We start from the raw sequence: 16,060 nt of genomic DNA, 5'->3' as shown, positions 1-16,060 counted from the left end.
AATACCACACGTTCATTAAAGCTTTTGAGAATGGAGTTGAGAGGAACACAACTAACAGCTGTGATCGTTTACATTTTTTGGAACAGCACACAAAGGGTCATGCCAAAGAACTTGTGAAAAGCTGTCAACATATGAATCCAGAACGAGGATACGCAAAAGCAAAAGCTTTATTAAAGGAGCAGTTCAGAAATGAACAAAAGATCGCCTTTGCTTACATGGACAAAGCCCTCTCATGGCCTCCAATTAAATCAGAGGACACAAAGGCCCTGCAGGACTACAGTCTCTTCCTCAGAGGCTGTTGTAACGCCATGGAGGACGTGCAGTATCTTTTGGATATGGATATGCCTTCGAACATGTTGAGCATCATTAAAAAACTGCCCTACAAATTCAGAGACAAATGGAGAAACCGTGCATGTGAGTTGCAAGAACGACACAACCGAAGAGTTAAATTCACAGATATTGCTGATTTTATTGAAAGGCAAGTGAAAATTATGACAGATCCTGTGTTCGGCAACATACAAGACTCTCAACCAATAATGATTAGAGGAACAAACAAACCTAACCCAAACAAGCCACAGTTTCGTCCTGGAAACAAGGGGAGCAGTTTCGCTACCACTGTAGGCCCTCTGGAGAACAAACATCAGTCTGCAAAGAAAGAAAGGGAAATTAAACAAACAGGAAGGAAAGTATGCATCTGCTGTGGAGGAGGACACACATTAGATGTATGTGTACAAATGGGGAAAATGCCTCATGAGAGGAAAATAGGCTTCTTAAAGGAAAATGGCATCTGTTTTGGCTGCTTGTGTACAGGACACATCAGTAAGGATTGCCGTAAAAGGATTTCCTGTTCAAGATGTAGCCTTAAACATCCCACTGTACTTCACAAGGAACCCGTTAAAGATTCTGAGCAGATGGAGGAGAGGAGCCCAGAGCTGCATGTTGATAACACACTAATGTCAAGTGGTCTTACAGGGGCTGGAGACCAGGACTGCAAACTGCCTATTGTGCCGGTACAGGTTAAATCTAATAAAGGAACCAAAATTGTCGTCACTTACGCTTTCTTGGACCAGGGGAGCACTGCGGTGTTTTGCACTGAGAGCTTAATGCAAAAGCTCCACCTCACAGGGAGGAAGGGCCACATTCTCCTCCGAACCATGGGCCAGGAGAAAGTTGTAAGCAGCAATATTGTGTCAGGACTGGAGGTTGCTGCACTGGAGGGGGACAATTTTCTCGAGCTGCCAAGAGCTTATACGCAAGAGTCCATGCCTGTGAACAGAGGAAATATTCCGACTGAAAGGGATATTAAACAATGGTCATATCTGAAAGACATTCACTTACCTCAGATTGATGCAGGAATAGAGCTTCTTATAGGAACCAATGTTCCTAAAGCACTGGAACCGCTGGAAGTGGTGTGCAGCGTGAATGATGGACCATATGCTGTCCGTACCATGCTGGGCTGGACTGTCAATGGTCCACTGACTGGAAACAGTGGAGATACAGTAAGCTGGGAGCATCCACAAGTATCTGTCAACAGAGTTTCAGTCATGAACCTGGAGGACCTCTGGCAGCAACAGTTTAAGATTGACTTCCCTGAAAGCAGCATTGAAGAACAACCTGCAATGTCAAGAGAGGATCAAAGATTCTTGGAGTTTGTCACCAACTCAGCAAAACAGGTGGAGGGGCATTACCAGATTTCATTACCTTTAAGGAACATTGATGTCAGTATGCCAAATAACAAGAGAGTTGTTGAGCAGCGTTTGTGCTATTTGAAAAGAAGGTTTCAGAAGGACTCAACATTTCACACTGAGTATAGCACCTTTATAAATGACCTGTTGGCTAAAGGCTATGCTGAAAAGGTGCCCATAGAGGAGCTGGACCGTGGTGATGGGAAAGTATGGTACATACCACACCATGGCGTTTACCACCCCACCAAAGGAAAGATCAGAATTGTGTTTGACTGTGGAGCAAGATACCAAGGTACATCATTGAATGCTCAACTTCTACAGGGCCCTGATCTTACCAGCTCTCTGATTGGAGTGGTGACCCGATTTAGGCGAGAACCAGTTGTGATCATGGCCGACATTGAATCCATGTTCCATCAGGTACAGGTGTCTCCTGATGACAGAGATCTCCTCAGGTTTCTCTGGTGGCCAAACGGGGATATGGAGCAACAACCTGCTGAGCATAGGATGAAGGTGCATTTGTTTGGAGCAACATCATCCCCCAGCTGTGCCAATTTCGCTCTCAGAAAGTGTGCAGAGGACTATGGACATCACTACAGTGAGGAAACGGTGGAGAAAATATTGCACTGCTTTTATGTTGATGATTGCCTCATGTCAGTGGCCACGGAGAAGGAAGCAGTGTTGTTTTACAGGAATCTGGTCTCTTTGTGTTCAAAGGGTGGATTTACTCTCACAAAGTGGTTGAGTAACAGGTCTGGAGTGCTGGAAGCCATCCCAGAGAATCACAGAGCAAAAGGCGTTGAAGGGTTGGACATGGAGCTGGACTCATTACCTGTGGAGAGAGTGCTGGGTGTGGAATGGAGCATTAAATCAGACTCCTTTAAGTTCAAGATCGTACTTAAGGATAGACCACTTACCAGAAGAGGAATCCTCTCAACCGTCAGTTCCATTTTCGACCCCCTTGGAATGCTGAGCCCTGTGGTTTTAATAGCAAAAAAGATCCTGAGAGACCTGTGCAGGAGAGGGATAGGCTGGGATGATACTGTGCCTGAGTCTGTCTCAAGGGAGTGGCTGGAGTGGCTGCAACAGCTGCATCTGTTGGACAGATTTGAGGTCAGTAGATGCATGAAGCCACCAGGCTTTGTAGAAGTGGCTTCAGCACGGTTACATCATTTCTGTGATGCCAGCGAACACGGGTATGGAACAGTCACTTACCTGCTGTTGGAAACAAAGAACTCGGAAATACACAGTGCTTTTGTGATGGGAAAGGCTCGAGTAGCACCTTTTAAAATGTGTCACAATCCCCAGGATGGAGCTTGTCGCTGCAACTATGGCCAGCCGCATTGATACACTCTGGAGGAAAGAGTTACAGATGGATCTACTGGACTCTGTGTTCTGGACGGACAGCACATCTGTTCTGAAATTCATCAGGAATGAGACTTCTCGGTTCAAAGTTTTTGTTGCAAACCGGGTCTCACAAATCCTCAAGGTTTCCTGTCCGGCCCAATGGAGGTACGTGGACACCAGCAGCAATCCAGCGGATATGGCCTCCAGAGGTGTGAGAGTTGATGTGTTTGTTGCTGATGCTACATGGGTGTCGGGGCCTTACTTTCTTTTGCATCCCGAGAGTGAATGGCCTGTTGAGCATGAAGACCTCAATCATCTTTCACCTGGTGACCCTGAGGTCAAAAGTGTTGCTGCAGTGAGTGTTGTCCAGGCCATGGAAGAACCTGTAACTCACCTTATTGAATACTTTTCCTCTTGGACAAGTCTGAGGAAAGCAGTGGCATGGCTCTTGAAGATTAAAACCTTTCTCATGTCCTGTGTGAAGAAGAGAAGAGAGTTACACCTGACCTATGCACAGTCTGACATCACCAAAGAAAAACAGACATTCTCTGTGGAAGAGCAGATGAACAATTTTAAGAGGACAGTGGCACAGAGGAGTCTTACAGTGGAAGACTTGGACCGGGCTGAGCTTGCCATCATCAAGTTCTGCCAAAGGAAAAGATTTCCTGAGGAGGTAAACAGCCTGCAGAAAGGGCAGCCTGTTAGGAAGTCCAGTCACCTCCTTAAGCTCTGTCCGCAGCTGCAAGATGGAGTCCTGAGAGTTGGTGGTCGGCTCAGTAGATTGTCCATGCCTATGGAGGAGAAACATCCAATAATCCTGGCAAAAGACCTCCATATCTCAGAGCTTCTACTTAGACATGTACACCAACAAGTTGGACATGGAGGCCGTAACCATATGCTTTCTAAGTTGAGAGAAAGGTATTGGATTGCTGGTGTGAGTTTAGCCATCAGGAGAGTTTTGTCCAGGTGCATCACCTGTCGTCGCCTGAATGCTCTGCCAGTTCACCAGCAGATGGCAGACTTGCCCCACGAAAGGATTGTCCCAGATGAACCACCATTCACTCGTGTGGGTGTAGACTGCTTTGGACCTTTCGAGGTTAAGAGCAGAAGGAGCATGGTAAAGAGGTATGGTGTTATTTTTACTTGCCTTGCCATCAGAGCGGTGCACATTGAGGTTGCATCATCGCTGGACACCGACTCCTTTATTAATGCACTTAGGCGTTTCACTGCCAAGAGAGGTCAAGTGCGAGAGCTGCGCTCTGACAATGGAACGAACTTTGTAGGAGCAGAGCGGGAGCTGAGAAGGGCCATCGAGCAGTGGAATCAGGTGCAGATCCATGATGTCCTGCTTCAGAGGGGAATCCAATGGAGCTTTAATCCACCTGCGGGCTCACATCATGGAGGAGCTTGGGAGCGACTGATAAGATCTATTCGAAAGGTTCTCAACTCGACCTTTAAAGTACAAAACTTGGATGAGGAAAGCCTTCATACAGTGCTTTGTGAGACTGAAGCCATAATCAACAGCAGGCCAATCACCAAAGCTTCCATGGATCCGAATGACCTGGAAGCATTGACACCAAACCACCTGCTACTGTTGAAGACCTCACCAACGTTACCACCAGGGGTATTCGAACCCTCAGACATATATACACACAGGAGGTGGAAACAGGTTCAATACATGTCTGATTTGTTTTGGAGAAGATGGGTGAAAGAATACTTACCTCTACTGCAGGAGCGTCAGAGGTGGACCGGAGTGAAGAGGAATCTCGTCGTGGGAGATCTTGTTATCATCATGGACAGCACGGCACCTCGAAACTCTTGGCCTGTGGGACGAGTCATACAAACCTTCCCGGATTGGAAAGGATTGGTTCGTCAGGTGCGGATTAAAACCCGGAGCAGCTGCCTGGAGCGGCCCATCACGAAGGTTTGCCTGCTGCAGGAGGCTGAAGCCACTTGAGGCTTTAGTTGTGATTTTGACTTTTGGACTATTATGAGATTCACCTTGGTTTTTGACTTTGACTGGTGAAACTTTGGACTTTCGAGTCATATTGATTCAAGAAGAAAGAAGATTTCCCTGTGGATTATTGATGGACATTAATTGTTGATCTTTGTTGTGGTTGAAAGTGTTTTGTTTTTTTTGCATGTGCACGTCTCCTACTTGGTACTGTATGTGAGTAATTATGATTAACTCCATAATTAGGGGCTGGGTTGTAGGAGCCGTATTGTGTCACTGGTGGATTATTCGTCTCTTGATTTGTTTGGTCTGGTTGCCACGATGATGCACAGGGCTTGGGTCACGTGGGCACTGGGGATGATTGCCGTAGGTGATATAGGGAGCTGGTCTACCTGCACGGGGGAGGTGAGAGAGGAGTGTAGGTAGCCGCAATTTTTGTTGACCGCCTTTGTTCAGTTCATTGCTTTGTTACATATTTGCCGCCAGTGCACGTTTACCATCCTTTAGGCGTGTGTAACCTGAAAGCCGCTGAAGTAGCTGTGATGTTTTTAAGTATTAAATGATTGAAACCTTCCTGGACTCAGCGTGCTTATGAACCAGCAGCAGCGCGTCACACAAACATACAGGACCTTATCCTCTCAAACGACTTTAATGACAGGCAAGTCGTTATACTGTGAATAATCCACACACCTCACAGTGAACGGCAGGGCTCAACAATAAGGATTGCCCGATTGCCCGGGACAAGTAAAACTCACAGTCGGGCATGTAAACTAACAACTCACTTGCCCGATCGGGCAAGTTGCTAAAAAATAGTAAAAGTTAATAACTAATTGTTAAAATAAATGTATTTTAAAACGTGCTCCTTCGGCTCTGATGCAGCGGTCTCTCTGCCTGAAGTCACAGGCACAGCTGTGTAACAATGTCCTGCCAACAGCCCCCATTGATATTATTTTGCGCGACGGACGCTTCATATAATAACATAACAATATACTATTTATGGTGTTATGCCATCGTGTCATTTCTGTCTCTATATGGTCACGCATTAACAATTCTCCTCTGCTCTCTGTATCGCGCACGGCGGAGTTCCGCCACACACACAGGTGAGCACGCTAGAGCAGCTCGGGCCGCATTTTCCTGACCAAACCTGACCCCGAGCCCGGTGCAGTTTGTCAGCTGACAAAGCTTTTGAAATGGACAGTGTGTAAATAAACATCAACAGACTGCTGTTAGGCACAGACAAACACGCTGCTCGCACAGCAGCGCAGCACGGCACTCATGCTGAGCTTGTGTTGCGTTCAGGTGTTGTCACGTAAATAACAACTTCCAACACTTAAATAGGTCATAGCACAAAACAGCAGCATGTCAAGTGACTTTTTCTTTATTATATTCAATAAAATTGTATGATCCTAAATCTTGAGACACCTCATATGTAAGCTAGACAGACATTTCACCTGCTCATTACTGTGCACACATGTACTGTATGTACTTAGTCCTAAAGAGCCCTTCTGGTGCCAGTAGATACACAGAAACATCCCAGCAGGCTATGCTTAGCAAGCATACAAAAAAGTTTCATGCATGTGAAAATTATTTTTCATGCGTGTGCTTCACCTCCGCTGCTACAACTCCATCCTAGGGGAAACACTGCTGTGTGCGTTTTGTGCAACATCTGGATGTGGTAGTCTACTGGTAGAGTAGAGAGAGAGCTAAGTAGCGTTGAAGTAGAGTAGAGCAGGGCAGAGATGGAAGCAAAATATATTAAACCCGGTGTTAATACAGCAGAACTGGAGAGAGGGGTGAAAAATAAATAGAGGTGGGCATGGCTCAAGTAGGGCGCAAAATTATAGACGGAGAACGATTGACAAATTTTTCACTTTAAGCCCTTTTTGTGTAGGAATTAAGCTACAATACATGACATGTGTTGGTTTAATTAATAAATACAGTGTGAGGGCGGCACTGTGGTATGGTGGTTAGCACTGTCGCCTCACAGCAAGAGGGTTGCCGGTTCGATCCCGGGTGTGGGAGCCCTTCTGTGTGGAGTTTGCATGTTCTCCCCGTGTCAGCGTGGGTTCTCTCCGGGCACTCCGGTTTCCTCCCACAGTCCAAAGACATGCACATTGGGGACTAGGTTAATTGATAACTCTAAATTGTCCGTAATTGTGAGCGTGAATGGTTGTTTGTCTCCTGCGACAGTCTGGCGACCTGTCCAGGGTGTACCCTGCCTCTCGCCCGATGTCAGCTGGGATAGGCTCCAGCCCCCCCGCGACCCTCAAGAGGATGAAGCGGTTAGAAGATGAATGAATGAATGAATACAGTGTGAATAAAGATTATATGACATAAAAATAACTGCAGTCTTTGTTATTTGATAGCCGCTTACATTAAACAATTTTTATAGGGCAAGTAAAAACTGACTTCGGGCAAGTAGATCTCTGACCAACTTGCCCGACCGGGCAAGTGAAAAAAAAACCTTAGCGTTGAACCCTGAACGGTATCACACTGCATTTTAAAATGTAATATGTCAGCACTTTGATGCCACATATTATATCAGTCTCTATTGTGCTGGGGTGAACAAAGAAATGTGAGCTGGATATCTCATAATCTGCTGCACAGATAACACTCAAGGTGAAAATGCATGCTTTTCTGACGCTTTCAAATTTCCCACAGATAATTCTACAAAACTTGCTTCTATGACATCTTGAGATTCCTCAAAAACGTTGATATGATGGGAATTTGCCAAATTAAACCTCCCAATAGGTAAATAAAAGGTGAAAAATGTCCCTACTTAACAGGTGTACATTAACAGTCATGATGAAGATGTCAGTCGGTTTACACCAACACAGTCCTGAGGATTGTTCTGATCAGGTAAATAAGTGACAACTGTGAGGGTGATGAAGGCTGAGTTGGGGATTTAATAAACAAACAACAAAAACAACAAGTTAGACTTTTTTTAAGACTTTTTCAGGCTGAGACACTGGCAAGAGGTTTTCCATGACAGTTCATATTTTTGAACTTAGTTTATAATTTAATTTTCTAATAATTAAAAAAAGAAAAAGAAAAATGTATTATTTCTCAAATGAAAAAAAAGAAAAATACAAACATTGCAGACATGTACTTAGAATGATGGTATTTTTGTACTAAATCACTGCAGTACTGATTCTTCCCCCAAATTATTATTATTATTATTATTATTATTATTATTATTATTGTTCATTGTTGTCACTTTTTTGTTGTTTTGTATTTTGGGGAAAGTTGTGAAATAGCACAGAGATTTCTACAGGATAACGCTTTTCATTATTACATAACAAAAGAGTAACAGTATAACTAACCTCAGTGGCTGGGTAAATTCTGCAGCACAGTGGTGTGCCCCCTCGTGGCCCAATTGTTGAAAAACTCACGCTAAAGTGCCCTCCTGGTTGGCAAAACACACTAAACTGCCCTCTTGGCTGGTTAAAACATGACAGAACCAGTTTGGATTATCTGGTGCTAATATGGTGTTAAAATGCACTAGAATACAGGAAATGGCATCTACTTAATTGAAATTGTTCTGGGGGAGGACCCCCACACCCCCCCAGGGATTTATTTCCTTCATACATCCATGTCTCTGTGTGTTCTTCACAGTCCAATGTTGAATCTACACAGTTCTTGTGGATGCTGATCCTAACTACAAACTAACTTGAGTAGTCTGTCTATTTAGTCTGTTTTAAGGCTATACAATGTGCCATTTGTATAACATATAAACATGTCTAAAGTGTCCTCAAAAACACACGGAACTTAGTGCCCTCTTCAGTGGCGAGAACGCACTGTATGTGCCCTTTTTTTTCTTTTCACCCCTGCACTTCAAAAAGTCTGTGCACGCCACTGCTGCAGCATAAACAGGTTGGTGTAAGATACTTTAAAAAGGATTGCAGAAGGTTAAAGGCATTTTGTACAATGCATCTAGGATGCACCACTTTCACCCCAATACTCTTTTGCTGCTCATGAAACCTTAACTATCATAGCACTTGTGTGTGATGTTTTCAAAGAAAGTACAGTACAGGCCAAAAGTTTGGACACACCTTCTCATTCAATGCGTTTTCTTTATTTTCATGACTATTTACATTGTAGATTCTCACTGAAGGCACCAAAACTATGAATGAACACATGTGGAGTTATGTACTTAACAAAAAAAGGTGAAATAACTGAAAACATGTTTTATATTCTAGTTTCTTCAAAATAGCCACCCTTTGCTCTGATTACTGCTTTGCACACTCTTGGCATTCTCTCCATGAGCTTCAAGAGGTAGTCACCTGAAATGGTTTTCCAACAGTCTTGAAGGAGTTCCCAGAGGTGTTTAGCACTTGTTGGCCCCTTTGCCTTCACTCTGTGGTCCAGCTCACCCCAAACCATCTCGATTGGGTTCAGGTCCGGTGACTGTGGAGGCCAGGTCATCTGCCGCAGCACTCCATCACTCTCCTTCTTGGTCAAATAGCCCTTACACAGCCTGGAGGTGTGTTTGGGGTCATTGTCCTGTTGAAAAATAAATGATCGTCCAACTAAACGCAAACCGGATGGGATGGCATGTCGCTGCAGGATGCTGTGGTAGCCATGCTGGTTCAGTGTGCCTTTAATTTTGAATAAATCCCCAACAGTGTCACCAGCAAAACACCCCCACACCATCACACCTCCTCCTCCATGCTTCACAGTGGGAACCAGGCATGTGGAATCCATCCGTTCACCTTTTCTGCGTCTCACAAAGACACGGCGGTTGGAACCAAAGATCTCAAATTTGGACTCATCAGACCAAAGCACAGATTTCCACTGGTCTAATGTCCATTCCTTGTGTTTCTTGGCCCAAACAAATCTCTTCTGCTTGTTGCCTCTCCTTAGCAGTGGTTTCCTAGCAGCTATTTGACCATGAAGGCCTGATTCGCGCAGTCTCCTCTTAACAGTTGTTCTAGAGATGGGTCTGCTGCTAGAACTCTGTGTGGCATTCATCTGGTCTCTGATCTGAGCTGCTGTTAACTTGCGATTTCTGAGGCTGGTGACTCGGATGAACTTATCCTCAGAAGCAGAGGTGACTCTTGGTCTTCCTTTCCTGGGTCGGTCCTCATGTGTGCCAGTTTCGTTGTAGCGCTTGATGGTTTTTGCGACTCCACTTGGGGACACATTTAAAGTTTTTGCAATTTTCTGGACTGACTGACCATCATTTCTTAAAGTAATGATGGCCACTCGTTTTTCTTTAGTTAGCTGATTGGTTCTTGCCATAATATGAATTTTAACAGTTGTCCAATAGGGCTGTCGGCTGTGTATTAACCTGACTTCTGCACAACACAACTGATGGTCCCAACCCCATTGATAAAGCAAGAAATTCCACTAATTAACCCTGATAAGGCACACCTGTGAAGTGGAAACCATTTCAGGTGACTACCTCTTGAAGCTCATGGAGAGAATGCCAAGAGTGTGCAAAGCAGTAATCAGAGCAAAGGGTGGCTATTTTGAAGAAACTAGAATATAAAACATGTTTTCAGTTATTTCACCTTTTTTTGTTAAGTACATAACTCCACATGTGTTCATTCATAGTTTTGATGCCTTCAGTGAGAAACTACAATGTAAATAGTCATGAAAATAAAGAAAACGCATTGAATGAGAAGGTGTGTCCAAACTTTTGGCCTGTACTGTATATGTCTAAACGTGTTTGATGTATGTATGTATGTATGTATGTATGTATATCCAATGTTTAAAGTGTTTAAAGTTTAAAGTCATTTCCCTTTGGCAGCACTTCAGATCATCATTAAAATAAAGTATATATAGAATAAGCAAAGTTTAAGGCGAATATAAAAAGGAGCTTATGTGGCATGACTCATTTTTAATTTCATTACATGATGCCAAAAAATCTCATCCACTTCTTTCACTTTCACTTTTAACAAAAAACTTGTTGTTGTCTTTGCCCCTTTTTTCAAACCTGCTGCTGCACAACTCAGGAATATCCTCAGTGTTTTTGCCAGACATTTCTGACCACTAACTGCCACACAAATGAACAGGAATTTCCACTGTATCATCCTGTGCCAGTTTGTGTCAGAGCAGAATATAAGTAGAGTCAGATCAGTAGAGTCCTCACTCATAAGATACTCTACAATCTACCAACACTTACTCTAAACTCTGCAGAAACTGCAAAGTGAGTTAAAAGACCTGACAAATATACATTTATATGTGTAGCCTAGTTTTTGGGAGGTTTTTGCATGAATTTCATGTAACTTTTGTTGGTTTGTTTTTCCTTTCAGACATCTGCGACCATGAAGTTGCTTCTCGCAGGAATTGCTCTGATTCTCATTGTGGAAACCAATGCTCAGTGGTACAACTTTCCTCGTGAAGCCGCTCAAGGTGAGAAACATGACCTTATTAACGTTATAACGTTAAGTTATACATCCAGAATTAGGTGTTTCACATGACAATAGCATGTTTTTCTTCCTGAATAATCTCACTCATTTTACCAACTCTTGTTGTCTATGTTGACATCATCAGGAGCTCATGATATGTGGCGAGCATACAGGGATATGAGGGAGGCCAACTGGAAAAACTCAGATAAATACTTCCATGCCAGAGGAAACTACGATGCTGCTCGGAGAGGAGCAGGGGGCAGATGGGCCGCTAAGGTTATCAGGTGAGTACCATTGTGCAGTAGCCGATCTCAGGGACAATTTTTCAACCCTTTAGTAATTTCTATTCATATGCTACCACTACCTCACATAATTTAAAGGCATTACATATGTTGTTATTTCTGTGAAAATGACAGCCAGATGTGCCTGTCTGCCTTTATGAGACTCAATCTCAAAATCTCCTAAGTAAAATATAGATACATACGATCTGTGTTCTTGCCTAAGACAATATCATCTGTTGAGACCTCGCTGGTTCAGAAAACCACAGTCTGGCTTTAAGTGAAACCGTTTTATATACCAAATTTAATAATTATTTATTTTATTTATCATGCCTCTCTAATCTTAAGGGTTTCTGGCCTTGGGCCTTTTACAGCACTTTAAGTTTTAAAAGTACTTGTTTTGTCGTTTGCTGACATTCACTGCCTGTTTTCCCTTTTCAGTGATGCCAGAGAGTTGATGCCGGGAGCATCGGGTCGTGGTGCTGAGGACTCTGCTGCTGATCAGAGGGCAAACCGGTGGGGACGGGAAGGAAATGATCCCAACCATTTCAGGCCAAAAGGACTTCCTAAAAAATATTAGTATGAAAGTTGTCAACTGCCAACAATAAAATGAATGAAAGAAATCCCTAGTATTGTAGTTATAGGCATTACAGCTATAGTTTACACAATATTATGCATGATTTTACCCTGTAACTGTTCTGTTGTGTTTGTTCTTACTGTGCAAATAAAATCATCTGCTATCGCATTTGTTTTGTTGTTCAAATTAGTAATGATCGTCTATATATTTTAGCATACTTGACAACATTGCCAGATCATAAGTTGCTTTTTTCAGTGTCAAGTGAAAACCATTTCTCTGTCTGTGAAATAAAGTTGCCTTGCAAAGGGATTAAGTCTGGTTCTCATAGTTTCATTTATGGATTTGAAGTGTCAGGTCTCAGCCCTGCTCAAGTGTGATCACGCTCTCACTGCTTCATTCAGCTGTAATGTTAAGACATGGCCACAGTGTAGCAGTGATGTCCTCCACCTGTCATCTGAGGCTGAGGCGCTTTATCTTCTTAGTGATTCATACATTTGCTTTAATTTATATAACAATACGTGCAAAATTTTCATCTCAGCATGGATGAGGTAATAAAGCACAGAGCTGATCAGTTTAGGTGATGAATGAGATTACAATTAACCTCCAAAATAAACAGAATAGGGTCCATGTCTTTTCACAAACAGGTTGCTGTTACTGTGAATAATCCACACACCTCACAGTGAACGGCAGGGCTCAACAATAAGGATTGCCCGATTGCCCGGGACAAGTAAAACTCACAGTCGGGCATGTAAACTAACAACTCACTTGCCCGATCGGGCAAGTTGCTAAAAAATAGTAAAAGTTAATAACTAATTGATAAAATAAATGTATTTTAAAATGTGCTCCTTCGGCTCTGATGCAGCGGTCTCTCTGCCTGAAGTCACAGGCACAGCTGTGTAACAATGTCCTGCCAACAGCCCCCATTGATATTATTTTGTGCGACGGACGCTTCATATAATAACATAACAATATACTATTTATGGTGTTATGCCATCGTGTCATTTCTGTCTCTACATGGTCACGCGTTAACAATTCTCCTCTGCTCTCTGTATCGCGCACGGCGGAGTTCCGCCACACACACAGGTGAGCACGCTAGAGCAGCTCGGGCCGCATTTTCCAGACCAAACCTGACCCCGAGCCCGGTGCAGTTTGTCAGCTGACAAAGCTTTTGAAATGGACAGTGTGTAAATAAACATCAACAGACTGCTGTTAGGCACAGACAAACACGCTGCTCGCACAGCAGCGCAGCACGGCACTCATGCTGAGCTTGTGTTGCGTTCAGGTGTTGTCACGTAAATAACAACTTCCAACACTTAAATAGGTCATAGCACAAAACAGCAGCATGTCATGTGACTTTTTCCTTTATTATATTCAATAAAATTGTATGATCCTAAATCTTGAGACACCTCATATGTAAGCTAGACAGACATTTCACCTGCTCATTACTGTGCACACATGTACTGTATGTACTTAGTCCTAAAGAGCCCTTCTGGTGCCAGTAGATACACAGAAACATCCCAGCAGGCTGTGCTTAGCAAGCATACAAAAAAGTTTCACGCATGTGAAAATTATTTTTCATGCGTGTGCTTCACCTCCGCTGCTACAACTCCATCCTAGGGGAAACACTGCTGTGTGCGTTTTGTGCAACATCTGGATGTGGTAGTCTACTGGTAGAGTAGAGAGAGAGCTAAGTAGCGTTGAAGTAGAGTAGAGCAGGGCAGAGAGATGGAAGCAAAATATATTAAACCCGGTGTTAATACAGCAGAACTGGAGAGAGGGGTGAAAAATAAATAGAGGTGGGCATGGCTCAAGTAGGGCGCAAAATTATAGACGGAGAACGATTGACAAATTTTTCACTTTAAGCCCTTTTTGTGTAGGAATTAAGCTACAATACATGACATGTGTTGGTTTAATTAATAAATACAGTGTGAGGGCGGCACTGTGGTATGGTGGTTAGCACTGTCGCCTCACAGCAAGAGGGTTGCCGGTTCGATCTTGGGTGTGGGAGCCCTTCTGTGTGGAGTTTGCATGTTCTCCCCGTGTCAGCGTGGGCTCTCTCCGGGCACTCCGGCTTCCTCCCACAGTCCAAAGACATGCAGATTGGGGACTAGGTTAATTGATAACTCTAAATTGTCCGTAATTGTGAGCGTGAATGGTTGTTTGTCTCCTGCGACAGTCTGGCGACCTGTCCAGGGTGTACCCTGCCTCTCGCCCGATGTCAGCTGGGATAGGCTCCAGCCCCCCCTCAAGAGGATGAAGCGGTTAGAAGATGAATGAATACAGTGTGAATAAAGATTATATGACATAAAAATAACTGCAGTCTTTGTTATTTGATAGCCGCTTACATTAAACAATTTTTATAGGGCAAGTAAAAACTGACTTCGGGCAAGTAGATCTCTGACCAACTTGCCCGACCGGGCAAGTGAAAAAAAAAACCTTAGCGTTGAACCCTGAACGGTATCACACTGCATTTTAAAATGTAATATGTCAGCACTTTGATGCCACATATTATATCAGCCTCTATTGTGCTGGGGTGAACAAAGAAATGTGAGCTGGATATCTCATAATCTGCTGCACAGATAACACTCAAGGTGAAAATGCATGCTTTTCTGACGCTTTCAAATTTCCCACAGATAATTCTACAAAACTTGCTTCTATGACATCTTGAGATTCCTCAAAAACGTTGATATGATGGGAATTTGCCAAATTAAACCTCCCAATAGGTAAATAAAAGGTGAAAAATGTCCCTACTTAACAGGTGTACATTAACAGTCATGATGAAGATGTCAGTCGGTTTACACCAACACAGTCCTGAGGATTGTTCTGATCAGGTAAATAAGTGACAACTGTGAGGGTGATGAAGGCTGAGTTGGGGATTTAATAAACAAACAACAAAAACAACAAGTTAGACTTTTTTTAAGACTTTTTCAGGCTGAGACACTGGCAAGAGGTTTTCCATGACAGTTCATATTTTTGAACTTAGTTTATAATTTAATTTTCTAATAATTAAAAAAAGAAAAAGAAAAATGTATTATTTCTCAAATGAAAAAAAAGAAAAATACAAACATTGCAGACATGTACTTAGAATGATGGTATTTTTGTACTAAATCACTGCAGTACTGATTCTTCCTCCAAATTATTATTATTATTATTATTATTATTATTATTATTGTTCATTGTTGTCACTTTTTTGTTGTTTTGTATTTTGGGGAAAGTTGTGAAATAGCACAGAGATTTCTACAGGATAACGCTTTTCATTATTACATAACAAAAGAGTAACAGTATAACTAACCTCAGTGGCTGGGTAAATTCTGCAGCACAGTGGTGTGCCCCCTCGTGGCCCAATTGTTGAAAAACTCACGCTAAAGTGCCCTCCTGGTTGGCAAAACACACTAAACTGCCCTCTTGGCTGGTTAAAACATGACAGAACCAGTTTGGATTATCTGGTGCTAATATGGTGTTAAAATGCACTAGAATACAGGAAATGGCATCTACTTAATTGAAAATGTTCTGGGGGAGGACCCCCACACCCCCCCAGGGATTTATTTCCTTCATACATCCATGTCTCTGTGTGTTCTTCACAGTCCAATGTTGAATCTACACAGTTCTTGTGGATGCTGATCCTAACTACAAACTAACTTGAGTAGTCTGTCTATTTAGTCTGTTTTAAGGCTATACAATGTGCCATTTGTATAACATATAAACATGTCTAAAGTGTCCTCGAAAACACGCGGAACTTAGTGCCCTTTTCAGTGGCGAGAACGCACTGTATGTGCCCTTTTTTTTCTTTTCACCCCTGCACTTCAAAAAGTCTGTGCACGCCACTGCTGCAGCATAAACAGGTTGGTGTAAGATACTTTAAAAAGGAT

The 16,060-nt window shown here is 42.9% G+C and overlaps 1 protein-coding gene across 1 annotated transcript; it reads left to right on the top strand.

The window, feature by feature from the left end:
- Positions 1-10,986: 10,986 nt before the first annotated feature.
- Positions 10,987-12,500, top strand: LOC144467017 (serum amyloid A-5 protein-like). Its single transcript, XM_078175259.1, has 4 exons — positions 10,987-11,134; positions 11,241-11,340; positions 11,482-11,620; positions 12,056-12,500. The coding sequence occupies exons 2-4, from the start codon at positions 11,253-11,255 to the stop codon at positions 12,192-12,194; spliced, it is 366 nt and encodes a 121-aa protein (XP_078031385.1). The 5' UTR covers positions 10,987-11,134; positions 11,241-11,252; the 3' UTR covers positions 12,195-12,500.
- The last annotated feature ends 3,560 nt before the right edge of the window (positions 12,501-16,060 follow it).

The sequence above is a fragment of the Epinephelus lanceolatus genome, chromosome 2 (genome assembly GCF_041903045.1).
Source record: "Epinephelus lanceolatus isolate andai-2023 chromosome 2, ASM4190304v1, whole genome shotgun sequence".
In the NCBI taxonomy this organism is placed as follows: Eukaryota; Metazoa; Chordata; class Actinopteri; order Perciformes; family Serranidae; genus Epinephelus; species Epinephelus lanceolatus.
Note: the sequence above shows the minus strand (reverse complement) of the source record. Positions and strands in the feature narration are given on the sequence as shown.

Bases quoted from the DNA above. Each gene is read 5' to 3' on its own strand.
- LOC144467017 (XM_078175259.1), top strand. From the start codon at position 11,253: ATGAAGTTGCTTCTCGCAGGAATTGCTCTGATTCTCATTGTGGAAACC. The intron at 11,341-11,481 runs GTGAGAAACATG...TGACATCATCAG, and splicing joins TCCTCGTGAAGCCGCTCAAG to GAGCTCATGATATGTGGCGA. The intron at 11,621-12,055 runs GTGAGTACCATT...TTCCCTTTTCAG, and splicing joins TGGGCCGCTAAGGTTATCAG to TGATGCCAGAGAGTTGATGC.